Raw genomic sequence first — 26,100 nt, forward strand, 5'->3', positions numbered from 1 at the left:
CACAATGAAAGCTTTAGGAGATCTGTAGTTCTGGAGTGTAGCTACTTCATACCTCACCTCCCCTATTGTACATAGGCCAGTACATGAGTTTCCACCAAGAATTCAAGACCCTGAGGAAGCCGAGATTTCCTTTCGGGCCGCCCCACTCCTAGCACTGACCATCAAACCACAGGTCCGTGTCCGTGGGAGGGAGGGGCGGTTCGTGCCAAGGAACCAAGGCTGCTGCCGCTCCCGCAGGGCGCTGCAAACGCCACTCCTCCGGCGAGGCGCGGAGCGCGGAGCGGGGCCGGCTCCTCCCCGCGGCCGGGCGGGCTCCGGAGGCGGCTGAGCGCACGCAGGTACCAAGGCGCCCGGCTGCTGCCGGGGCTGGGCTGACTGAACCGAACCGGGCCGGGCCGAGCCGGTCCGTCGGGCAGGGAGGCCCCGGTGAGCGCTGTCCGGCGGCGCGGCGCGTCCTGTCACCATGGGGACGCAGGGCGGCCCTGCCCGGGCACACCGCGCGGTGTTCGTCCCGGCCGAGCAGCGCTCGGGCCCGCGGGACTCGGGGCGGGCCCCGCCGCCTTCCCCAGCGCTCTGTGGCCGATGGGTGAGGGGCTGAGCCCGGGCGGAGCGCACCCTGCGCGGGCATCTGCCCCGAGTGCCGCTTCGCCCCCGCGGCTGCCTGCAGGAATGGCTCTGACCCGCGCACGAAATCCCAAACGTGCCAGGGTCGCCCTGCTGGCACTGCCGTGGCCCTCGGAGGCCGCCGGCGATGGAGCGTGTTGCAGAGCTTGGCTGCCGGAGAACGTCTGGTGTCGGAGCTAATCTCCCTTGCTGAAACTCAGAACAACTAATAGGAGCAGTTTTGTGGTGTGTGCTCATATTTAGGTGCGCAGCTTTGCCTGTGCAACCACTGCAAGCACCCAGTGACTTCAGTGATCCTCACAGAGCTTTCCAGACTACCGCTGATCCCTGGCTTCGCTTGGCCGTGGTCTGCTGCGGCTTTTCATTTTGCTGCCCCTACATCACACTAGTATAAACTAAACCAATATAGAATGGATTATTTTGTTTTTATTAAAATTCCGCAGTATTGTTCCATTCACAAAAGAATGTCACATTTTACAAAATCATATCATGATACTACACAGTACTCTGTACTTTCTTCCCATGCATTAACTTTAGGGTGCACTGTGCTTTTCTTTATGAGACACTCATCAATTTGCTGCTTATTAAAAGTTAAGATCTGCAATAATTTGCATACTTCCAGGACATGCTATTTTTAGGAAGAATCAACTGCAGTAATGTTATAAAAAGTAATAAAAATTACAGTCTTAAAAGGTAATGTCTATTTCAGTAGCACCAACTCGTGTTAAAGCATTGACTGTGCAGTACTAATTTGGGGAATTTTTATTTTAGCCACTGTTCTAAGACGAATACATCATGGATAAATATGCAATCATTAAACAAATTGGAGAAGGATCTTTTGGCAAAATATTCTTGGCAAAAGGAAAAATGGATAATGAGCCGTGTGTTATCAAAGAGATCAATTTAACTAAGGTAAACCAACAAAATCTGAATTACCTTTACTGGACTGTGCTGCTTGCATTTAGCTCAGCATGAACTTCGGTTATATTTTATCTCCTTTGTAGTTTTATCTTAATTATATAGAGCTAAGCTTTCCAAAGACTGTATTCTTTGCTAATTTATTATTTTGAAAGCATAAATTAAATACATATTTTGATATTAAGTCTTTGCTTTTTACTGCATTTTTGTTCTTTTCAAAGCTTCTTTCTGCCTACAATGCGTGGCACTGCCTAATTCAAATTCTGTAATAGTTGGTTCAACTACAATGGAAATATTGCCACTGAAATCACAATTCTGTGGTAAATTTCTCTGAGCTTTTTAATTTCCTTGTTTCCCATATCCATATTTTCAGACATGAGTAATTCACAATGGAGTCTTTCCAATTCTCATTTATGTTAATGGCAGTTCCATTCATCTCAACTGATGTTAAGTTGCCATTTTGTTGCTGTCAGCATTTGAGCTGCTTGGCCAGAATCAAGAAGATCAAGAGAATTAAGTCTTTTTAGGAAGCTGTTGATCACATGTGTTTTAGATTTCTAATTTAGAAGGAGCTCAATTGGACCAAGAAACTCGTGTCTTCCTCCCCACTGACTGCAGAGGCAGTTTAGGGCTGCTTGCTCGGGTGTTGAGGGAATATCACAGCTCTATGTGGTTCTATAAAGGCAATGGAAATCTCTGCGATTTCAATGCAGGGGTTTTAACAGTCAGTTTCAATGAGTGCCTACATGCTTTTGACAGGTCTGTTGTTATTCTGGGCAACCCCAGTGAATTTCTAATACATTAGAAAATTACAGTAGAAGAATGAGTTCTAGAAAGAGCTGTATGTCTTCCAGATTCAAACCCAGAAAAGCTGACACATGAGTAATGACAGCTAAATGAAAAGATGGATAATTTCTCTCTCTGCTCGTGACCAATAAACCCCATGCATTTCTAATCTTAGATTTTGATGTACAACTAGAAGAATGGCTGCTAATGAAATATTACTGTGAATCCTACTTGTTCAAAAATCAGAAGCTGGAGATAGAAAGTTGCTACTTTGAAGTGAATTTTTTTTTTATATAGTAGAATATGTTTTATTCATTTACTGATTTTTGAATCTTTAGAGATTACATTTCAAAAACATTTCTTAAGAATGAGGGTAAGAAACTTTGTAAGTACAAGAGGACATTTTGAAATATAGATACTCAGAGAAATGAATTTTTAAGTAGTACTGATGAAATGTGGTCATAATAAACTAAATAGAAGTTTTCCATTAATGTAACAGGGCAAAGAGTTTGCCTGAAATGTTACAGCAAGAAGTAACATCAGTAAAATGAAGGATTTTATTTTTCTTTTTACTTTGATCTTTTGACATCACCCCTGTTAGCATTAAAGTCATCTACATCCATAGTCTTCAAATTTTTAAAGCACTTTTTTAACTTTAGAGTTTAAATTCTTTAACTTAAGTTTAAAGGTATACATTAGCCTGTTTGTAAAATGTCAGAATTGTGTTTGACTTCAGTAATGTTCCAATACACCTTCAAACATACACTGCAAATTTATGTTATATATACATCATATTTTATAATATTTCTACATTGTCTTGGTACACTGTATTTTTGTATTAGTGGGAATAGTTCGCTAATGATGTAACTATTTTTGAAAAGGGTTAAATATATCATTGCTAGCATTTAGTTTCTTAATTCTTTGTAGATGCCTGTGAAAGAAAAAGAAGCCTCTGAGAAAGAAGTCATTCTGCTGGCCAAGATGAAGCATGCAAATATTGTAACCTTCTATGCTTCTTTGCAAGGTTTACTTTTAAAATTTCTGTTTTAATTGTGGTGAAAGGAGTGGTAGGCAGAAAACCTACCTTGCTAGAGTTGACCACCCTTAGCCTTGTCCCTCATGCCTTACTTAAATGTGGGTAAAGGTCTCAACTCCTAGAAATGGACATGAGGCATCAAATTCAGGCATCATTTGTGTTTTTCACATGTGTGGGTGGGTACTTGGCGTGGACCCTAGGTCCTGAGGTGTCTGTGCTGTACAGGTTGTACTTTAGTCTTGACTTTTTATGGGAGTCCAGAGTTTAATGGGAATTTTCTAGGAGTTTCAACAGAAGAGAGCTTTTGAGTGTAGAAAGGAATAGGCTGATAAAATGGGACAAAAGATTGATGAAATAGGCAAGAAATAGAATGATCATTTCATCTGATCTAACCTCGGGTTCCTCTTTTTTTTTAATCCATATCATGTTCATATGATGTTATATGGTTATGATACATGCATCACATATGCATGCACACATACTTATGTATGCATATACATAGACACAGACAAAATAGGCAAGCACAAAAAGGGGCCATTAAATAGAAATGCAATCTATTAGTACATCTGAGAATGTCTTTCAGCATCTGGAATGTAAAAACAATATTGGCATCTCATACCTTGATACAGCACTCTTTCCAGTGATCCAGCATCAGTCTCATAATGCTGTGCTAGTTTTTTTCCTTAAGATGTATTTTGAATTATCACTCAAGGATAAGGGATTTGTCAGGTGTGAAACAGGTAGAAGGAATTCTATTCACCAGGAAAATAAATTCCCTGTATTTATTTTTCCTCTGACATCTGCCATAAGCACTGCCTTGTGTAATAAAAGCTATAGTTGCAGCTTCTGTTCAAATTGTTCTCTGTGACCAGGACTGTAAATGTTTTAGGGGACATGTACATCAGAGAGTCTTCTGACCCCAGAAAGGTAAGAATAGGTTTAATTTTTCTATTAAGCAGGCCCTGCTGTGTATTTTTGCTTTTTGGAATATTGTCTACTTTTAACCTTTTCCCTAAGCCTTACTGCATACTTAATTATTGAGCAAAAAACCTGAACTTTAAATTATTCTGCTAAGTTACCTCTAAGAACATCTGTTAGTAGGGTCTCTTGAGGATTTTCTCATGTATTTGATATTTTTCTGAATCTCTATTTAAATATATTTTCACATCTTATTTTTGCATCAGGTTTCACAGGAAGTATCCATTTTATCCAATTTTTTTTTCTCAGTCTTTGAAATGGAGGAGTGGGTAAAGGTTAACTGCTATATTTTGAAAGAAGGACCATAAAAATAAAATAAGTTGTTGCTGTTAATGAATAATACAGGAATAAAGGCAAAATTATGCTTCTCCTTTCAGAAAAGAACAAGCTATATATTGTGATGGAATACTGTGATGGTGGAGATTTAATGAAGAGGATAAATATGCAGCATGGAGTGCTTTTTGATGAGGATCAGGTGAAAGACATTTTCTTTAGAGGGAAGAACTTATGTGAAACACACGGTTTGAATTATTCAGTAATAACTGACCTTTTAAAGAAAACTTTGGTAATTTTAGTTGGAGTGTGTGAAGGCTTTTTAGCACTCTTTAAGATCTGAAATTAATTCATTAGCAGTATGATGATGACTTTTTAAATGCCCCTTCCTCCTATTGTTTTTTCTATTGTAGATGTACTTTTTCTTTACATTAGTAAAATACCCATTAAACCACGAAGACCTTCTTTTAAATAGTGCTTTCCAATTATGAGGAGGATATATTATATGCAAGTTCTTAATTCCTTGGTGCTATTTGCATCATGGCATGTCCTCCTTTATACTGAAGTCTTTGGTAAATCTCATTAATTTCATTTCAGTCAAACTTCTCTAATGCCATTTAAATTGTTAAACCAGCACAGACATCTGACTGATTTTGAGCCATGTTAATGTATAGTTTATTTTGTATATAGGTGAATATGATAAGTATTGCAATTCAGAGAAGTAGAACTTCAAATTATTCTTCCTTACTTACTCCTCTATTTTTTTACTAACTCTTAGCTTTCTGAAGAAAATTTTATTTATGTAGGAATTAGTGGACTTAACTCTGGGGTTATTTAGTCATAAATAAAATATACTTTTGCAGGTACAATGAAGTTTTGCTTAGAAACCAAGTAGATAATATCCAACCTGCTAGTGGAAATATACTCTAAGCCATGAAATTGAAGGGGGGAAAAAAAACTATTGTGAAATTTGTTTTTGCTGTAGTAGTAAAAGAGAAGCTCCTTGGTGGAGAAGTTATTTGAAAGTGAATTACTGGTTCAGTAATAATGAATTTTAAGATCCTATTGGGAGCCATACTAGAGGCAGAGAGAACACGAAAGGAAATAGAGGACAAACCCACAGATCATGAAAACACAAAGGACAGAACCAACACACAAACTCCTTGACAACGGCACAGAATAATGCATATCCAAGGCAAAAGAAATACAGACAGAAGAATGGATTATAGAAACGAAAGATACATCTGCTGGTCAAAGAAATGAAGGCAAATTTTCCCAACTTAACATAATAGTATTAAAATATCTTTATATTTTCAAATGTACTTCTGAGAAAGCCTCATTTGTGGCAGCACCCCTAGTTAGGAAATCATCTATTTAATGCCAAACATTGATGAATAGAAGGTTATTTATTACTTGAATCAAAGTCTTTCCTGTGCATGAATTTTCCTAAATAGAGAAGCATATCACCAGGTTGTAGTTTTGTTTATGAATTTAGTCCAAAAGGCCCTTATTTAAGAAGACATATCTATATTGGAAGTTAAATATATATTTAAAAGCTGTACTGGATCAAGGATAAAGGATAAACATGTGCTTACTCATTATGCAAGTTTCTTCATCGCTCGCTTCTTTCACCACATTTCAGTCTTCATCTCTTTTTTTCTCCTTTTTTTGTTTTATTTTTTGGGGTTTTTTTGTGGTTTTTTTTTGGGGGGTTGGGTTTTTTTGTTTGTTTGTTTTTGTTTTGTTTTGGGGTTTTGGGGGGTTTGTTCGTTTGTTTGTTTTGTTCCTGGATCACATTCAGTAGGACTACAAATACTACAGCTGGGTGGTATGACTTCCATCACTGGGGATTAAGAAGGAACTTCCCAATTCTGTCTTTACACTCTATTATTCTGTTATTTACACTCCCTTGCTTCTTAAAAAAGGTCTATTATTCTTACTCTGCTTTGGCAAAATTCTTCAGTCGTTGTTCAAGTGCATGTCCCAGCACAATCAGGGAAAACTTGATGGGAATAAGGGAAGAAGGGTAGGTATCTATTTCCATTTAGTTTAGTGATAGCACTAAATGTAAAGGAAAGGTCTATGGCATTAACTTTAAAAATACTATTTTTACTGTTTTACATTCTATATCTTCTATATATTTTAGATTTAGCTGTTGTCTTTATTTTATATATTTCAGAAAGATGCCCCATTAGAGTCACACAAATTTATAGGTACCTGTTCTCTGTAACTTTCATTGCAGATTCTCAGTTGGTTTGTGCAGATCTCATTGGGCTTGAAGCATATTCATGACAAGAAGATTTTACACAGAGATGTAAAAGCACAGGTAGTAAAACTAGTACTGGAGAGGAGGTTGTTTTGTCCTGTGAAACATATGCTTAAGAAGTTTTGCCAGCTTTCATTATCACATACTATTTTTGGGTTTATTTGCAGAACGTTTTTCTTAGCAATAATGGAAAGGTAGCAAAGCTTGGGGACTTTGGCATAGCAAGACAGTTGAACAGGTAAGCATGTTTTTTAATCAGCCTGTGACCTGCACAGAACAGGAATGTTTATCAATGTCCAGAATGCAGCCTGAACATGCAAATTGTTTGTGGGTTGTGCTTGCTCAAGAGGTCTGGGATACAAAGGGTCTGATGCTACACTTTCTCCTGTTGCCTTAAAACATGCCATCCTGCATGGAACCACAGATGTATCTAGCCTAGTAACTGGACTTCTGCTAGGTGTAGGACATAGGATGGAGAAGCTACAGCTTTTGCCTATTCTCTCTGGAACTGACATAAAGGGATTTTGGTGGCACAATTGCTGCCCATGCAGCTACTGGTAGTAACTTCTGTTGGTAATAAAAACAAAAGTAAAGAGCATTTAAAACTAAAGAGAGAGTAAAGGAAGACAGTTTGGACGTATGTTGTACGTCCTTCAAGATGGAGCCTATGTTAATTTTTTAAAAAATACCCAGAATGACCACCTGGCCCTGAGAATATGGCATGGGTGGCCTTGCATCTGTCTTGTTCTCCCAAAACGAGAGGCTTTATCTTAAATGACTTTGGGATAACAAGGTTGGCCTGCCCTGTGTAGTGGCCAGGTATGGCCAAAATCTGCCAGGGGGCGTGATAACAACAGGAAAATGTTATATTTGTTCTCTTTTTGTGCTGTTTTATTATCTTTGACAGAACTCCATTCTCAGCATGTAAACTACTGATGCCCAAAGTGCCTTCCTTTGGAAGTGTTCTGGGCATAGTTGCTGTAAGGATTGCTTCTATACAGCAGAACAGTACCTAGCAGATAGGAAGTAAACCTCAGAATTTGAATGTCCAAATACCAGACATTTAAAAAAGTATATGATAGGCTTATACAACAATATAATTGGAGCTTGACAGTACTTCTCCTCCTGTAACTAGTGAATTAAGTTTCTGTGGTGAATTGACACTGCCTGGATGCCAGGTGTCCACAAAAGCTCTGTCACTGTTCCCCATCTCAGTTATACAGAAGAGAGAAAATACAATGGAAGGCTCATGGGCCAGGATAAGGACAGGGAATTGTTGTGCTTTCTGTTGAAGTGCAGACACTCTTCACTTTTAAAATAGTGGGTCATTTTACACAGAACTGGGAAATGATGTAGATTTTCATGGGCTGTTCCATTATTCAACTGTTTGGAGAGCAGATGTAATTTTCCCCATAGGCTTTTAACCTGGGACTTTTAACCTAGTTCAACTGTAAGCTTTTTCAGTGTGTAAGCCTTTTTGTTCATTGTGTTTTGTTAGTACTACAGAGTTTGCCCATACCTGTGTAGGGACTCCCTATTACCTTTCACCTGAAATATGTGAAAATCGACCATACAACAACAAAACGTAAGTCTCTGTCTTTCCTTCTTACATGTGTGAGGATGTGCTAAAACGAAAGAACTCATTTTAGTAATATGGTTTAAATCGGTATTTGTGCAGAGCATGGGAATTTCTCATGGTCACCTTTGTGCAGTTTTGTATTATTGTGTACAATAATCAGGTGCATCATTGTACACAACAACTATCTTATACTATACAACAATGTCAGTAGTATTTTGATTTACACTGTAATATAGCAATCATGACTTTGCTGTGATTAATCCATAGGCTTAATACAATTATATGTTTCGGCTTTATAAAATTACTTATACTTTATACTCTCTGTTAATACTTCTTATTAGTAGTGCTGGGAAATAAAACCCAGTATTTTTCCCTTTGCTTAATTTGCTTCTTCATCAATTACTAAATTTTTCTCATTTCCAAGGTGCAATAACCAATGAATCTTTACAGTTCCAAGTTCGTGGGTTTTTGATACACTCATTTATCATTTATAAAAATAGGCTAAAATGAAAGCTGCTAGTTTGGCTATTTTGGAAATTTGCAGTAGCCACTTGCAGGAAAGACAGTTAGGTCTGAGGCTTACCACAAAATACCAGATGAGAAGCACTGCAAAGTCAGGTGGTGAGTGGGCCTAGACCCCCTTCTCCATGTGGGAAATAGGGTCAACACCAAATGTTCTGGAGCTCAGAGTAGCATCTCAGCTCTGAGGTGCTATTCAGACAAATTTACTCTCTTATTGTCTCCTCAGCTATCAAATCAGCTTTGTCCTTCATCCTGCTAGAAATATTAAGCAGACTTCCTGTATCATGTGCCTTTTCCAATTATAATGATAAAACCTAATTAGATACCATAGAAGCATTGGTGCCACAACTAAAAATTAATGTCTAGTTGTTCTTTTTAGAGCATCTTAAGAAAAACTAAAATTTGCACCAGTCTGTGACAGAATAACGGTAATAGATTTGGAAGCTGAGAAGAGGTACTGATTACATGTATGAAAATATTACAGACTTTTCACTGAAACTTTAATTACTTCTTATTCACAGAGATATTTGGTCTCTTGGCTGTGTGCTTTATGAGCTGTGTGCACTGAAGCATCCTGTGAGTACTGTACAATCAGCTCATTATCATATTATTAGAAAATATAGTGGTCACCTTTCAAAGCCTGTAGTAGTAATAGTGTTCATAGTCAGCTAGAAGAGTTATTTTCATCTTATTTAGTGATATTAAAGAATGACTGCTAGTATTTAACTTTTCATATTGTATCTGTTTTGTGCATGATAAAATAAAAAGTATTATGTTGTATTCCTATAACTTACATATATGCATGTGTGTGTACATACTTTGAACATACATTTGCTCTTTAAAAATTACTAAACTTTTTCAATACAGATGAACAATGGAAAGAATTAAAGACAGGCTTCGAGGTTAGGCTTAGGTATATAATTTCACTCATTCCTGTTTGAAAATACTAGTCTGTACTTATTAAAGAACCTAAACCCCACATTTCCCCAGAAAGTGGAAAGGAAACAAAAAAGGAAAAAATCCTGGAAGGAGTTTCCTAAAGGAAATATATTTTGTTTGAAAGCAATGAATGTCAGAAATGTTGAAAGCAATTAATGTCAAAAAATAACTGAGGTAATCCTCAGCCTGTGACTATTGCATGGAGAAAGAAATACAGCAGAAACTAATCTTGACAACAGGAAAAAGATCAGATTCCTGGGACCAGCAGATGTTGACTTTTTGCTGAGCTCAGATGTCAGAGAAGGTAGAGCAGCACTAATGGAGCAATTGTGCTGAGCTAGGAGCAAGGGGGATACTGCTGAGGAAAACTGCTGATTTCAAAAAGTGGCAAAACGTGAAATACTACTTTGTATGAATATTAGGTGCTTTATTCTGTATTGCTGCTCACTGTTTTAGTGTGAGGGCAGTGACTCAATGCATACATAGACAGGAAATGCAAGTGAAGCTAAGGTAAATTCAATTCTACCACCTTCAAAATAGCCACATAAATACAAGGGTGATTTTAGAAAGAACTTGGGGGGTTTTTTGCCTAAGGCCCTAAAAACTATATCAATGCTGGCCTCTTAAGCGATCTAGTGAACTGAGAGGACTGAATTACCTGACTGGCATCACTTGTTAAAAAATCAGGATTGTGTCTTTGTTCTGGAGGGAGCACAGAATGCAGAAGTTGTTGGGTGAAGGGAGGTTTTGAAGGTGAACCCTGTGAAGACAATGTGTATGTAGATCTCTGTTGAACAGCTTTTGGCAAAACATATGATGTTTCATTCTGGAAAGATGGGCTTCTGTGTTGCTGTCTGACAGCAGAAGGTGAATAAAACTCTTCTGGGTACAGAAGTCATTAGACCTTTTAGTTGTGCAGCTGAAACCAGGAAACACAATCAGAGAGTGGTTATATTAATTTTCCACAACAAACCATGGTTAGAAAGGAAGGATTTGTGGAGGGATTCCACAGCACAGGGCTTCTCCCCCCTACTCCACTCTGTGAGACTCCACCTGGAATGCTGCATCCGGCTCTGCGGCTCTGCAGCTCCCAACAAAGGAAGGACGTGGACCTATTGGAATGACAGAGAAGGGCCATGAAAATGATCAGAGGGCTGAAGCACCTCTCCTACAAAGACAGGCTGAGAGAGCTGGGGTTGTTCAGCCTGGAGAAGAGAAGGCTCCAGGGAGACTTAGAGCAGTTTTCCTGTTCCCAAAGGGGGCCTGAAAGAGATGAAGAAGGACTTTTGACAAGGGTATGTAGTGATAGGACAAGGGAGAATGACTTTAAACTGAAAGATGGTAAATGTAGGTATTAGGAAGAAATTCTTTATTGTGACAGTGGTGTGGCACTGGCACAGGTTGCCCAGAGAAGCTGTGGATGCCCCATCCCTGGCAGTGTTCAAGGCCAGGCTGGATGGGGCTCTGAGCAACCTGGTCTAGTGGAAGGTGTCCCTGCACATGGCAGGGTGGTTGGAATGAAATGATCTTTGAGGTCCCTTCCAACCCAAACCATTCTATGACTGTATCAACAAGTACCGTTTTCAACTTGGGGTGTCTAGTCCATCATTCTGAACCAGTAGTATTTACTGTCCTCTTTTTATTGTTTTCCTTAATTAAGTTTCAAGGCAATAGTTTGCATGAACTGGTGCTGAAGATTTGCAGAGGGCGTTTTCAGCCAGTGTCTCCTAACTATTCCTACGATCTGAGGATGTTAATTTCCCAGTTGTTTAAAATATCTCCGAGAGATCGACCATCCATCAATTCTATTCTAAGGAAGCCCTTCTTGCACAAGCTTGTTCTCAGGTATCTGCCCCCTGAGGTGAGTGACTGTATTGCTGCCTGCTGAGAGAAAATAAGTGTGAAAGTACTATGAACAGTTCTATCACATACTGTTTTCTCTGATAGGTAGCACAGGAAGAACTCAGTCACACTGTGGTACATAGAAAAAGGCCTTCAGCATCTCACTCAAGAGCCAAGCAGATACAAGGTAATGATAATAATATTATGTATCATTAGTTCTACAGTAACATTTGTTAGTTATGATACAAATGTTGGCTGCAACTCCAGCAATCTCTGCTGCACATCTGGATGAAGGGTTTCACCCAAAGCGAAAATTAAATAGTGGAGAGAACTGCAACAGCAGAGCCATTCAACCGGGCAATGCCCTGGTGTCCTGTTCAGGGAAACACAGCTTTAAAACTGCCTCAGTAGCTACAGTCATCTAGAAGAGCTGCCATAGGGAAGTGCTGAAACGCTAATCTTAGTTCTTTAAAAAACAGAATTTCCATAAGTGAGAGGCTTTGGTCTAGTTTGTGTGCGTCACATGGAGAACATCCTTACTGTGTGAAAAAAGCATAAATCTTGCAAAACATGCTCCTTAGTATTTTACAAAGTCTTATACATTTTATTAAATTGTTATTTTTAAAAATAATTAATTTAGTTAATTGTTAAATTGTGAGACAGTGAACTCTATTTAATGCCTATTGATAGACCAGACTGTGTATGCAGTTTCTAAGAAAACATGAGACTAAATGTATGTCTATGTACTGTTGAATATCTGCATGGTTCTGGCAGTGTAACTTTGTTCTAATTCTATGTTCTTTATTATATCACAATGAATACTCAAATTTATCTTTGAAATATCAAAACAATTAGAACAGTTCTGTGAAAATAACCTATGTAGTCACTTAGCTACACTTTGGACTCCCCTCCTTCACCCCCCTTCAAAAATATCCATCAGTAGTGTAGGAATCCATGTTATTTTTAAAATGACTTTCAATGAGATTTATCTGCCCGTTCAACCAATGCAATTTGGACAGAAACCTGAGCAACTAAATAACTTAAGCACTTAAAAAAACCCCAAACTTTGGTCATTTAATCATAGTTTTAATACATTTTATCTACCAAACAAGATACTCTAACAGTCAATACTCATGAAAGATTTAAAATCACTTAGAAACTACTTAATCCAAGAAGGGATACTGCTTTTCATTACTTCATCTAAGATATTTGCAAAATACTGACTGACCAAACTGGAATGGTCTGTACTTGTATTCTACATGGGAGACTGATAAGGTAGATTTTTCAGTTTTCAGCCTTTCTTTTCAAATTTCACAAGTACTACAACATTGCCTATCAATTTGTAGAGTATAGAGGGCTGGGTTTAGAAAGGGGATGCCTAAGCAGAGGCACCTAGAGCCTGTGAATTAGACCTCCTGCTTTCTGTTCTCAGAACTAGCATGAAATCAACACTCTAGTTTATAAAGGTCTGCTTCTTATTCAGTGTGCTGTGCAAAACTAATCAAAGAGATCCTCTTTACATGAATGTGACAAACCATGTTTTCAAAGCATGTCGTTCTCAGAATGAAAAGCAGAATGCCTAGGAGGTGTGAGATACGGTGATGATGATGAAAGGATGTAGGGAATGTTTATTAACTTAACCTGTCAATGTTAGGTGTGGGCATCCTACTATGGTTTGCAAGCACATGATCATTAATCGCATGGAGAGCACAGAATGCAATTTTTTAATCTCTTGTTGTTAAAAAGCATATAAACTTCAGAAATCAAGAGTACAGGACCCAGTTTCTCTGGAATCTGGAATAGTGATGCCTTTCAAGAAACAAGAATTATTTCAAAGAAATGAATGGAAGCCTCCTTCAAGAGCACGACAGCCTATTATTCAGGTACTGTGTATCCACATTCTCATATATATATATACACACACATATATAGGTATACACACATATGCAGACACACACCTTCAGAATTATACATTATTACACACACACACACATATATATAATCTTCAGAAAGCAAATACCTGCACATTAAAAAGATACTTTTAAAGGCTTAAGACATTAAGATGTCTATTTAGCTTAATGCCTATACTAAGAGTAGAGACAGTTAAATGTGTCTGAATCCTCAGAAGAGATGTTTTGAAAGCCTAAATGGTAAATACTGAATCTAGGCTGCTTTGGTATGGTCCTTTGTAACAAAAGGATTCAGGCATGCTTTGCCTTTATGTTTGCACAAAAGTAAATAAGCTCCGCGTTTGCATTTTTTTGCTATAGAAGCAAATACACTTGTCCTGTTACTTCAGCCCTTCTGACAGTTCATTCATGGGCAAAATCACCAGCACTCGCTGCCATTGCCTCAGATACGTGTTATTGACAGCCTTCTCCCAATTGCAAGCCCAGTTTTTCACGACCACTTTGTCTCACTTGTTTTCCACCCCCTCCTTTCCTCGGGCATGGTATCAGCTGTATGCTATGCTCAGCCTCTTTCTTAACGTCACTGCACACATTTATGTTCATCTTTAAGAGCATGCAGTAGTACCTTGAATGCTGGTGAATATAAGCACAGCACATTTAGGATCTGGGAGCCCCCAGATCTGCACACTGCAGTTCCATGAGCTGTTACAGCTTAACTGCTGATAGGGAGCATGGAATTCCCAGAACTGCATCCATCATGCCATCACTAACACTTACTATGAATAATACTGGCCCTATGTGGAGCATAGGACTTAATCTTCCTCACAGTTACATTTCTGCCAATGCAAATCCAGAGATGGATTAAGTTGGAAAGGTAGTTTCATTTCACTGTGCACTGCTATAATCAAAGGCAGAATATTGCCCAGTGTTTTGACCTACATTGGGAACGTTTCCACATTATTTCAACATCCAAATAAACAGTGTGCAGGGTTTCAGGGATACTTGCATAGTGCCACACTTTAAAGGTGTTTCTTCAGGATTCACAGAACCACAGAAAATGGTTGAGGTTGAAAAGGACTTGTGGTCATCACCTTGTCCACACCCCTGCTCAGGCAGGGTCATCTAGATCCAGTTGTCCAGGACTATGTCCCGTTGGCTGTTGAATATCTCCAAAGATGGAGACTCTAAATCCTATTTGGGCAACCTGTGCCTCACCCTCAGGCACCCTCCCCCTCAGCGAAAAAAATGTTTTCTGATGTTCAGAGGGAACCTTCTGTGTTTCAGTTTGTGCCCATTGCCTCTGTCACTGGGTACCAGTGGAAAGAGTTCTGGCTCCATTCTTTTTGCACTCTCCCTTCAGGTAGCTATAACCATTAATAAGATCCCACCTTCAGGCTAAACAGTCTGAGCTCTTTTAGCCTTTCCTCATCCAAATAATGCTCCAGGCTTTTCGCTGGACTTTTTCAAGCTTATAACTGTCTCTTTTGTTCTGTTCTGGAGAGCTCAGAATTAGACACAACATTTCATGTGTGGCCTCACAAGTGCTGAGCAGTGCAAAAAGATCACCTCCCTTGACCTGCTGGGAATAGTTTTATTCATGCAGGCCAGGATGTCATTCACCTTTCCAGCAAGGGCACATTGTTGGCTAATGGTCAACTTGTTGTCCACCAGGCCCCCCTTCTCTGCCAAGCTGCTTCCCAGCATATACTGGTGCAGAGTGTAGTTTGCACTTCTACTGTTGAACGCCATGAAGTTTCTGTCATCCCATTTCTCCAGCCCTTTGTGGTCCTTTTGGATGGCAGTACAACCCTCTGGTGTATCAGCCACTCCTCCCAGTTTGTATTAGCAAACTTGCTGAGGGTGCACTCTCCCCTGTGACCTAAATAATTAGTGAAGATGTTGAACTGCAGTTACTGGCCTTCAGCTATGCTTCACCCTGTGATCACTACCCTCTGAGCCACTTTTCAAGAAATTTCACTGTCTGCTCATCCCCCCTCAATTCATCAGCTTCCCTATGAGGATTTTAAGGCATACAGTAAGTCAAAAGCATCCATGAAGGCAATTGTTTAGTAGGAAATGTCCCCTTGCTCTCCCTTTGTCTGTCAAGCCAGTCATTTAATTGTAGAATGTTAGTGAGTTGGTCAAGCATGACTTCCTGGTGCCTGCTTCACTAGTCACAGTTCTCACTCCTCTGGCATTTATTTGGATAGACTAATTTGTTCTCCCTACTGCTTGGGATTGCCGTACTTCTGAATACTATATTGGAAAACCTACTTCACTGAGGAATGAGATAAACACTTTTTGAGGTTACTTCTTCCTTGGGAACTTTTCTGACAGTTGGAAACTTTCTTCTTATACAGATGTGAATTTATATTCTTCTGTAATCTGGACTCTACCACAGGGACATGAGCCTATTTTCAGTGTATCTAAGAAGAAAAATGGGGAGTATGTAATGTATTTACTATCTGGGAAAGTGATACTTAGGTGCATTTACATTTATGTAAGAAAGTAAGCAAAATTTAGCATTTTTCTCATGCACCATATAGTCTCCCACAATGGAAAAGTTTGTGGATGTCTGACCACAGTTATATCATGCAGTGGCAGCTAGGTGATAATCTTCTTTCCAGTGTTCTTATGAGAAATAAAAATGACAGTCTTATCTCCAAGGAGAAATACAGGGCTGTTTCATCACAGTAAGGGCTTTGAGAAATGAAAGCCCAACTCCCACATGCACATAGTCAAAGAGATGTGAAATGAAGCAGCACAGTGCTCCCCTGAAAGCAGCCATCAATGCCTGTACTGTCCAAAACTACATCCCAGATTCCCCTTGCTATTACATGTCAAAATGAGGCTCTCCTGGAAATAATTCAGTGCTTTAGGCTCCAGAACAATGAAGTGACTCTGGGGCAAGGACACTACAGAGTACAAAGCCCCATGCTGACTCACACAACAGTGTGGGCTTCTGCTTAATGACAGGAGCTGATGGAACAGGGGAAAAGGAAAAGGCAATGGTGAGATCACACAAGCCCTGAGATATTTGGAAGTTTCTGGGTTATATATGAAAGGATTTGGAAAACTATCCATACCATAGACAGTCATATTACTGTGCAACTCAGACTGAGGAGAAGTACAGGAGGTGAGTACAAACTTGTGCTGATACAAATGAGTACAGGTAAAATAACATCCTTTATTATATTTTCAGCCACAGACCTCCAGATTTAATATGGCAGAGAGGCCAGAAAGCTTTAGAGTACGTGGTCATTATGGTCATTACTATGAGAAGCTTGACAACTTGCAAAGGAAAGCTAATGCGGATTATGACCTGTCTCATATCAGCCAAAGAGCTGAAGATTACTATAAACTAAAAGGACAAGTTGCACCTCCACCTCCACCACCTGATTGGTAAACATTTCACTCTATTTATGTCTGTTTTGTGTATTTTGAGCTATCAGCCTTCTTGAGTAAGTAATGTGCTGGGCACAGCTGATTTAGTGGGATGCCTTGCCTGCTTCGTCTTTGATTCATTTTCTGGGTTTGTTTTGTTTGGTTGGTTTTTTTTTGTTTGGTTGGTTTTTTGTTTTCGTTTTGGTTTTTTGTTTGGTTTTTTGTTTTGTTTTTGTTGTTTGTTTGTTTGGTTGGTTTTTGTTTTTCTTTAATGTAACTTTGTTACACAACAACAGAATTCCTGTTCCTTTTCATCCAGAAATTCCATCTGAATTGACCTGGTGTTTGACATTTCATTGTCAAAATGTCTCCCAAGTCTCAGCCCAGTCTTTTACTGGGCGAAAAGTAAAACACAAGCTTTCTGTAGAATCTCTGATTATACCAAGGATAAACACTGTCTTTCCAGTCCTGTCACACCAGGAGGAGAATAACACAAAGATCAGAAGCAGTTCATCACTGAAGGGAACAGAGTGAGAGGCAGGCCATGAAAGTGGGTTTTTTTTTCATGCAATGCTTATATTTCTATTTCAGATATAAAGACCCTTTCTCTAGCAGTTTATTTACTTTAAAGCTTTTCTGTTGCAAACTAGAGGTACAACCTTAGGAGATTTCCTGTCCATTTTGTGACTGGCCATTTTTAGTGTGGATGAACATTGAAAATGTTGAGAAAGAAATTTTGAATACTTCCAAAGCTTTCCTCTAAAGTTGACAGAATCATTAATTTTCACTCAACAACAGCAGTGTTTAGAATGTTTCAGTTACAGATCTTCAGATTTAGAACATCCTTCCTGACCTGAATTCTGGTGTCTTATTTAAGAACAATAGAGTCAATTCAGTTTGACTCCCTGTGGCACGAGTGGATTCCCAAGGCAGGAAATTAAATAAATGGGAAACAGAGAGCTTACAAGTGATTGATGGTTATTTTATATAAAAAAGCAAAGGAAAAGTTTAAAAACTACACAAAGTTTGACTGATAGAATAATTCTATCCTTTCTCAGAGGAGAAAGAGAATAAAAAGGTTGCTGAATATACAGCCTCCATTCTGACAGTTTTCACTATTTTGAGGACCAGGGAAATCAATTTTGTTTTAATTAATGCTTTCAATACCATTTATAAGATAAAAGGTGGAAGAGCTCTGCTGCACTCTTCAAAAGACTTAAGTAACTGAAGTAATAGGAAAGGGAGTGCTTGGAGGAATGCTTCCTAATTTTACTCTTGTGCCTTATTTATACATATTTTATCCGTATTTATATATTCATATAGTACAAAGAAAGCTCTGTTTGTCATATGTGATAGAATCTATAGAGAATTATTTGTGCAAAGGTAGCAGAGTCTGTGAAATAAAATGTAGTATATGTACATCACTTTCTTCTCTCAGGACTGCAGAATTTCTTCAAAGGCGGTTTGAAGCTCAGCAGTACAAGATTAAAGTGGAAAAGCAGATGGTAGGTAAATGCTGAACCACAGAATAAGATCTGTAGAAGAAGGAGAATGAAAGTCCAAAGATGAATTGATGTCTTTTGAACAGCAAACTATAACACTGTCAGGTAGAAGGTTTTGCTCTAGCAAATTCCCTCATCTGCTCTGCACTGTTCTTCCTAAGGGTTTATTTTCTCATACAAAACCATAACCATGTAAAATTTTACTGTGACTTTTTCCTCCAAAAATGTATACGTGCCTTACTGCGTTCTTCAGTGGAGCAGGGAGAATGAATTGAGTGAGCACTGAAGGAGAGGATTCTAAATGAATTTGTACATCCATAGGGACTGCGACCATCCTCTGCTGACCCATATCATGACCAAATACAGAAGCAGAAAAAAAAGGAAGAGCATCTCAAAAACCATCAGCAAAACATGTCTAGAAAGAATGAAATGAAAGAACAGGTAAATTAATCTCTTCTTTAATTGCCTAAAACTCTTTTCTTATACTTCTTGACAGTAATATTCCTGGCATAAGAATTCATTTTCATCAGATAATCTTTTCCATCATCGATTCTTTTCCATTCTTTTCCCATCTTTTAATAGAGAAACAATATACTTTTATAGTTTTGCTTTTGGGAGACAGAAAACAAACTGATACTTCTGTCTTATGTGAACATATACAAATACATTTAATCTTTCTATCTTTGGTTTATTAAAAACATATTCTACCCTACTATTCTTTAATAGGAGTATTTGAAACAATTGCAGAAAATTCGGGAAGAATACCACAGTGCCATAAAAGAATTCAGATTTAGAGCAGGAGTAGTCCAGGTAACAAAGCTCAAACATATGGGTACTCATACTTACTTTTTTTCTGCTAGAATAATTTATTAGGAATTGAAAATAATGGGTTTTTTTAAATATTCCCTAGGAGAACCAGAAAATACAAGATAAAACCTATCTTGTGAGGCAAGGGAAAGCTGAGCACCAGTCTGAAAACAAAGATATATCTGGAACAGGAGAATCACTTCAGGTATCAGTACCATCCCATCTAAATAGATCTTTCTGAGCAAGACCTACATGTCTTTGATTCATTCTCTGGGACAAACCTGCTAACATCAGTAGTATCCTGGATCTGACTTTTACTAAAAGGAATTTACACCACTTGATGAAATAAACTGGGTTATGGGCAGCCAGAGCCACATTAGGAGAGAATGAATTCCCAGTGACTTAATGGGAAATACATGATAATGAAAAAGAAACATTAGATTTTGGGCCTGCCTGGTGTCACTTTGTTTCACGGGCTCTCCATCTTTTGGAGAAACCGCATAAAAGTAAAATCTGTAAATTGTTGTGGTTTCTCCTGAGGCTGAAGGCATGCACTGATTGCTACAGATCACAGAAGAAGCTGTGTACTGTTACTGACTTTGCTTTTCTCTGACACATTCTTACAGGAGACAGAAAAATATGAAAAGGAGTAATTAAACATTTTAGGTGTTGCCAGGAAACAAGATATTGCAAAACAGGGCTATACTTTCTAGAGGCATAGGTTTCCACTAAAATCTTGATTTTAATCACTTCCAGAGTTTTCCAGAATAAAATGAGTCTGAGTCATCTTGCATGTGACCATAAAAGATGTATTATATCTTGACACAATACTGTATCTTTCTAACATGGGTTTTTGAAAAATCGGAGGTTTGCACTTTATGCAAGAATTTCTGTTTTTCCTTTTTGCCAGATAAGCCAGAATTGGCAATGAATGGAATATTCTTACACAGCTATGTAAAGGAAATTTATTACTATATTTGCTACTTGAAGAAGTCTGTTTCTTTATGTGGTATACACACAAACTGTTTTTTTTCTCTCCTTCCAGGATATGGAGGAAAACTTTAAACAAGTCAGACTCCAGGACAGACAAGATCAAACAATATTAGAGAAGAGACATACCACAAAAGTATCCATCTTTACTGTTGTATTGTTTTGGTTTTTTTTAATTTCCTATTATGTCTGTACATTTCAAATTCCTGTGTTACTATGGTAGGTCTGGAAATTAAGTTATTTGACAGTCAATTAAGAGTGCTGGTTTTCTGTTTTATAAAAGTTTATATCAGAAGAAAATAAATGAGCTTTTCTGATCATTTGAGGGAGATTCCCTTTAGATATTCACACTTAGTAATCAATCTCTACCTTCTACTTCTTATATCAAACTGCATTAGTAGTGCATGAGAACTCATGTTTATTCAAAGTCTAAGTAAAGTCAAGTCAGATTGCTAATTTTAAAATATTTTGTTATAAAATGTGATTCCCTATACTGCTTTTTAAATCATAGAAGGAGATGGGAATTGAATTAGAAATGCACATAAGATACCAGGAATGTTTCTGACCGTAAGATCACTGTGAAGTGGACTAAAAGTCTTTTGTGAAATATTGCATGGAAGCAGTACAGTATTCAATTTTATTTCTGGTTGACAACCAGCTTTAAGAACCAACTCCGTGCATTGCAATGATCTGAATTAAATGTTTATCAAAGGCCCTTAAAATCAAAAGTGGATGTAGTAATTTTAAAATGTCAGTAAAGGAAAAGGATTATGTTTAGGGAAATCTATTTTTGTCCAATGTGTTCAACTTTGATCTTCTGAAATAGAAGAAAAATGTTGTTAAATAGAAGCTGTTTTTAATAGAAGAATGATTTTCAAATTTGTAGTTCCATATAATCTATGTGCTTTTAATGAAATGCTTTTATTTATTAAAACAAATTAATAACATACTAATTTTCTTTAGGGAGGAGTAAAATTTGAAATTAATTTAGATGTATGTTTTCCTGAGGAAGACAGCATTCAAGAAGCAGAGGTATGTTTTAGTTATATTCAAAGCATTTACATTAGAAATAGGAAAGCATTACAGGTCCATAATCTAAGATTTGTTTCCATTACTATCATGCTCTGCCTTTGGTGTAATGACGCTTCCTATTGAGGATTTGTTGTCATGTTGCATATGTCTGCCCTTTTACAAGGGGAGAATTGCTCAGAAGAAAACTGGGTGATACTTGGGCCAGTCTTTCACATAGTAAAATATGAAGGAGTGCAGGTATTTAAATTTCCTGAAATGGGCTTGAGAGGAAGAACTTACCTCAACAATTCAAACTGAGTTAGTTTACAAATGCTAAATTTGATTTGTGGATTGTTGTAGTACATTTCTGTTTCTTTTCAGAAATGAAACAGTATTACATTATATCACAAAGCGAGAACGACTAGAGACAATATTATGTTTTCATTTAGCAAAATTATATTTGTGGCATATCAATAAGTAGTAGCTACTTATTAAGATTTTTATTGGTATATTAGAATTTTAAAAAATACTAACAGCAACAAAAAATTATTTTTAGTATATATATTCTTAATTTATAAAGCACTGTTTTGTCATTCTGTTGTTTCCCATTTCTGTGGAGCCCCATGCAGCCCTCTGATGCACAAATCACAATGTGGCTTCTGAGTCCTGCTACTTCACTTCTTGTTGCACAATTTTCCTGTGCATACATGAGATTGGCTGGCAAACATAGTAATATAAAGAAGGGATTAACTGTTGTACTATATTTGCTTACTGTTTCCAGAGTAACTAATTGTTTTTTCAGGAACAAGATAAACTCAATGAGACTTTAACTTTTGTGGATGGTGAAAATCTTAAGGAGAAATTGGTGGAAGTTTATGAAAATCATACAGACAGAGCTTTGGAAAAACTGTGTGACTACCCAACAGGTATTTATTGGGCAAATGCAATGCTGAGCATTAATCCTGAAAATTACATAGGAGTTAGGTAAATCCAGTAACTACAGGCTATAGCAAGTTTATCTCACGAGCTCTTTTTTTATATCACATAATATTATAATCACATGGACATCTGCTTTACAAAGAAATCCACAGAACTTTTCCTCTTCTTTTTTTTCCCTTAGAGTCCATACATGATATGAAAAAACCCAGAAAACATTGGCAACCTGGAGCCCCTCAGACACTACTGAATTTTTTAGCTGGTGCTGATGTCACATCTGCATGTCCTACTATGGCTGGAAATGAACTCGATGGGAAAGCTTCAGCTTTCAGTGAAAGCAGTGAGCACCTAAAATTCAGGCAGACTGAATTCATCCATACCTGAATGTTCACACGATCCAGCAGGCTTTTAATTGCAGGACTTTGTAACAGCAGAGGGTGTTGTAGATGTTAAGCCATAGAAAACAGTTCTCATTTTCCCCTCTAACACTGCAATCATGTTGTGTTGCTCATACATATCAAAAATGCTGTGTTTTATGAGTCAGTGTGTGGCCTGGCTCAAAATGCCAATCTATTAAGTTAATCACCACTTTCTCAGGCCTTGAGCTGCAGACACACAGGAACTAGGGCAGTGAGTGCCAATGCCATCCTGGAGTGTGGTGGAGTTCTCTTTTCCCTCTGCACACAGTGGCGGTGCCACCACTGTCACGAGTGCCACCTCACCCAGCTGTGGCTGTGGCTTAGTCCTTAGGCTTCTTACAGTACCACTGCATATGTTCCCAGGCAGACAAGTATCTCCAGTGTCTGGTTTATGCAAACAAGGAGCTCTTCCAGCATTCCAGCATGCTCTGCACACCCAAGATAGAAAAAAAAAACCTGAAGAGCTTGCATGGGTAGTAAAGACAAAGCAGAATATTATTAATACACCACGTTTTGTTCATTCTGCCTTAGATGAAAGACCACAGGGCACAAAAGAAACAGGAACTTTGTTTAAGCTCTTTCAAACCAAGAAGCCAACAAGTTTCAGAGCAAGGACTGCTCAGTGAAGCTGCACGTGCTTATTCCAGGATTAATAAGAAGTTACTTAAGCATTAAAACCAGTGTTAAACATTTTTAGTGATGGGTAGTCCGGACTATTTTTCCCTATCCATCAGATCAAGTACTTACAAAAAAAACCCCTCAGGAGTATTCCATAAAGGTAAAAAATAGATTCCAGAATTACACAAAAGGAAGAAATCAGTGTTGAGACTAGAAGGTCTGAATCTGACAAAAGACAGTGCCGAGATACAGCAATGCTTTAATGACCTGAGAATCTTGCTCTTCTTCAGCTGACCATGTTATTCTGCCTGAAGACATCCCAGAAAACAGGAAGCAGTGGAAGCAGACACCACCAGAGACACTCCTGAACATCTTAGCAAAAGCAGAGCTGTCTGATGATTCCTTTATCTGTTTTGAGGAAGACAAAGGTAGGATATTTTTTCCTGTAAATTCTGCATGGTTTTCTTTAATATTTCTTCTACCCTTGGCAGAGGGTCTGTGATGAGGAACAATATTTTGAAGCAGTTGGAAACCTAGAAAAACAGAGACAGAACCTCTGCTCTGTCCCTGAAGCACTGAGAGACCTCTTCCTCGACATTGCTGTTTTCAAAAGCAGGGAAAAGGGCAAGCCCTACTTACTGGCTATTACCTCCATAAGTAATTCTTTCATTTGCTTGGGTATACAGAGGAAAACTACTACTGCCAGCAAGCTGGTAGGTACCACAAACCTGGAGCTAGCCCCTGCAACTATTGAGGTTGAAGAACCCTGTAAAAAGCATCTATTCAAATACATGCATGGTGACTTAAATGACAGCGGCCACTTTACAATAGGGTCCATGCTGATACAGCTGACACTGCAATTGATTCAAACTCACCTACACTGCAGCCCACTTTCCTAAGGACTGTTTAAAAAAATTACATTTACTTAGCATCAACAGAAGTGTGACATTTACATTGTTGTAATTTGAACAACAGCAAAACAAGCATTTATTTATTTGCTATTCCTTTACATATACCTTTATAGTTTTCTACTATACAAGTCTATGAAGGAAACTTTATCTTTCTTTACAGAAGGGAGATTAACTCTGTTGCCTCCTAAAGAAAACAAGGAAGATGATTCAGAAGCATACTCTGCTGCTGTTGATCAAGGCAGACTTGAGCCAAGATCAGATGATGAAGACACGTAAGTCAAGCACATCAGAAGATAAATCCACATAACTGGACAGTTTTTGGGTTGCATTGCCTAAAGTTTTTCCGTGTTCTTAAAAATTCATAAATAAAACTTACAGAGTCTGCTAATTTAACTTTTAATTCTGGAATTTGCCACAGCCAATGCTGTCATTCAAAATTACAGCATAAATACAAACATGGCCTTGCAGCTATTTTTTCTTGCTTTTAAAATAAAGGTAAACATTCTGACAGAGACAGAAGAAACAGCTCACAATTAGGTGTGTTGCCTGTATATTATTTATAAAGTGTTTAAAAAAACCTAAGCGTCCTTGAACTGAGAAAGGTTTGTAATAAAGTAATATTTATTTAATTCATATAATTCTCCATTTTACTTTGCAGGAATTTTGAAGATTCTGAAGATGAACTCAGACGCGAGCTGGAGGAATCTCTGGAAAAATTGTCAACTTTGCCAGCAGAGAGAACCATGGAATCTCACAACTTTTCTATAAATAAAGGTCAAACAGATGAAGAAAAGACGAGTTTACCTGATAAACTTGGAAAATCTGATGATGATATAGAAAATTATCATGGGTAGTTTGGTGTTGATGCACATCATGAAAAAGAATTAAAATCAACTGAAGACTGCAGTTCTTTTGCTTTAAAGGAAAAATAAATCAGGGTACTCTTCAGATGTCTGAACACTGAAAAATCCTCATCCAGCTTGAAATGCTGTTTCATCTATTATTCTGAACTACCTGGACTTACCTGACAAGTCTTGCTTGAGCAAGTTTCTGATTGTGTACTCTGTTTAACCATTTTTGTATCATGTAAGAGTCTCCTAGTTTGTGTATTTTATTTCCCTAGATAAATCAACTCCTTGTTTTAAAAATCTCTTCCAGCTTTTCATAATCAATGTGTACTGCCAGCGCAGCTTTGTAATCTACAGTTTCATTTACACAGTACTGACCCTATGTAGTAACAGCAACTGCTCAGGAATTTTATATAGTAGCAGTAAAAGCGTTTATTAGCACCATGAGAATTGTGCAGTCGCCAGTTCCTAATAAAACATGTAGGTATGTATGTTCTTCCAAACACATTTTTTAACATAAATTTCATACAATCCAAGTGAATCTAAAATAAAGGGAAAACTACAGTCTGTAGTCTGATTTTAGCAGTTTTTTTCAAAGAATCATTTATGTTGGAAAAGATCATTGAGTCTGACTGTTAACCTAACACTGCCAAGTCCACCACTAAGCCCTGGCCCTATGTGCCATGTCTTTTAAATACCTCCAGGGATGGTGAGTACACCCCTTCCCAGGGCAGTCTGTTCCAATGCTTGACAACCTTTTCTATGCCAAAATTTTTCCTAATATCCAATATAAACCTCCCGTGGTGCAACTTGAGGCCGTTTTCTCCTGTTAGTTGTTACCTGGGAGACTGACCCCCACCTGGCTCCACCCTCCTTCCAGGCAGGCACTTATGGAAAGTGGTAAGGTCCCCCCTGAGCCTCCTTTTCTCCAGGCTGAACACCCCCCACTCCTCCTCCCTCAGATGCTCCTTACAGGACTTGTGCTCCAGACCTTTTCTCCA

At 38.2% G+C, this 26,100-nt stretch overlaps 1 protein-coding gene across 2 annotated transcripts; it reads left to right on the forward strand.

Annotated features, from left to right (window-relative positions):
• Nucleotides 1–282: 282 nt before the first annotated feature.
• Nucleotides 283–25,666, forward strand: NEK5 (NIMA related kinase 5). 2 transcript variants are annotated; one of them, XM_014868861.2, is made up of 23 exons: nucleotides 283–338; nucleotides 1,396–1,536; nucleotides 3,256–3,352; nucleotides 4,720–4,817; nucleotides 6,858–6,941; nucleotides 7,049–7,119; nucleotides 8,380–8,466; nucleotides 9,504–9,558; nucleotides 11,582–11,782; nucleotides 11,869–11,950; nucleotides 13,510–13,646; nucleotides 16,876–17,075; nucleotides 18,496–18,562; nucleotides 18,881–19,000; nucleotides 19,286–19,369; nucleotides 19,470–19,571; nucleotides 20,412–20,492; nucleotides 21,320–21,388; nucleotides 22,170–22,293; nucleotides 22,488–22,643; nucleotides 23,631–23,768; nucleotides 24,412–24,523; nucleotides 24,910–25,666. In XM_014868861.2, exons 2-23 carry the CDS (start codon nucleotides 1,420–1,422, stop codon nucleotides 25,103–25,105), a joined length of 2,478 nt encoding a protein of 825 aa, XP_014724347.2. In that variant the 5' UTR covers nucleotides 283–338; nucleotides 1,396–1,419; the 3' UTR covers nucleotides 25,106–25,666. The 2 variants fall into 2 exon arrangements, with proteins under 2 accessions (XP_014724347.2, XP_088015755.1); XM_088159629.1 differs by lacking the exon at nucleotides 22,488–22,643.
• Nucleotides 25,667–26,100: the final 434 nt, after the last annotated feature.

The sequence above is a fragment of the Sturnus vulgaris genome, chromosome 2, assembly GCF_052056855.1.
Source record: "Sturnus vulgaris isolate bStuVul1 chromosome 2, bStuVul1.hap1, whole genome shotgun sequence".
NCBI lineage: Eukaryota > Metazoa > Chordata > Aves > Passeriformes > Sturnidae > Sturnus > Sturnus vulgaris.

Coding starts and splice junctions, on each gene's coding strand:
- NEK5 (XM_014868861.2), top strand. CDS start 1,420: ATGGATAAATATGCAATCATTAAACAAATTGGAGAAGGATCTTTTGGC. Junction 6,942..7,048: donor ACAGAGATGTAAAAGCACAG/GTAGTAAAACTA, acceptor GTTTATTTGCAG/AACGTTTTTCTTAGCAATAA. Junction 8,467..9,503: donor CGACCATACAACAACAAAAC/GTAAGTCTCTGT, acceptor TCTTATTCACAG/AGATATTTGGTCTCTTGGCT.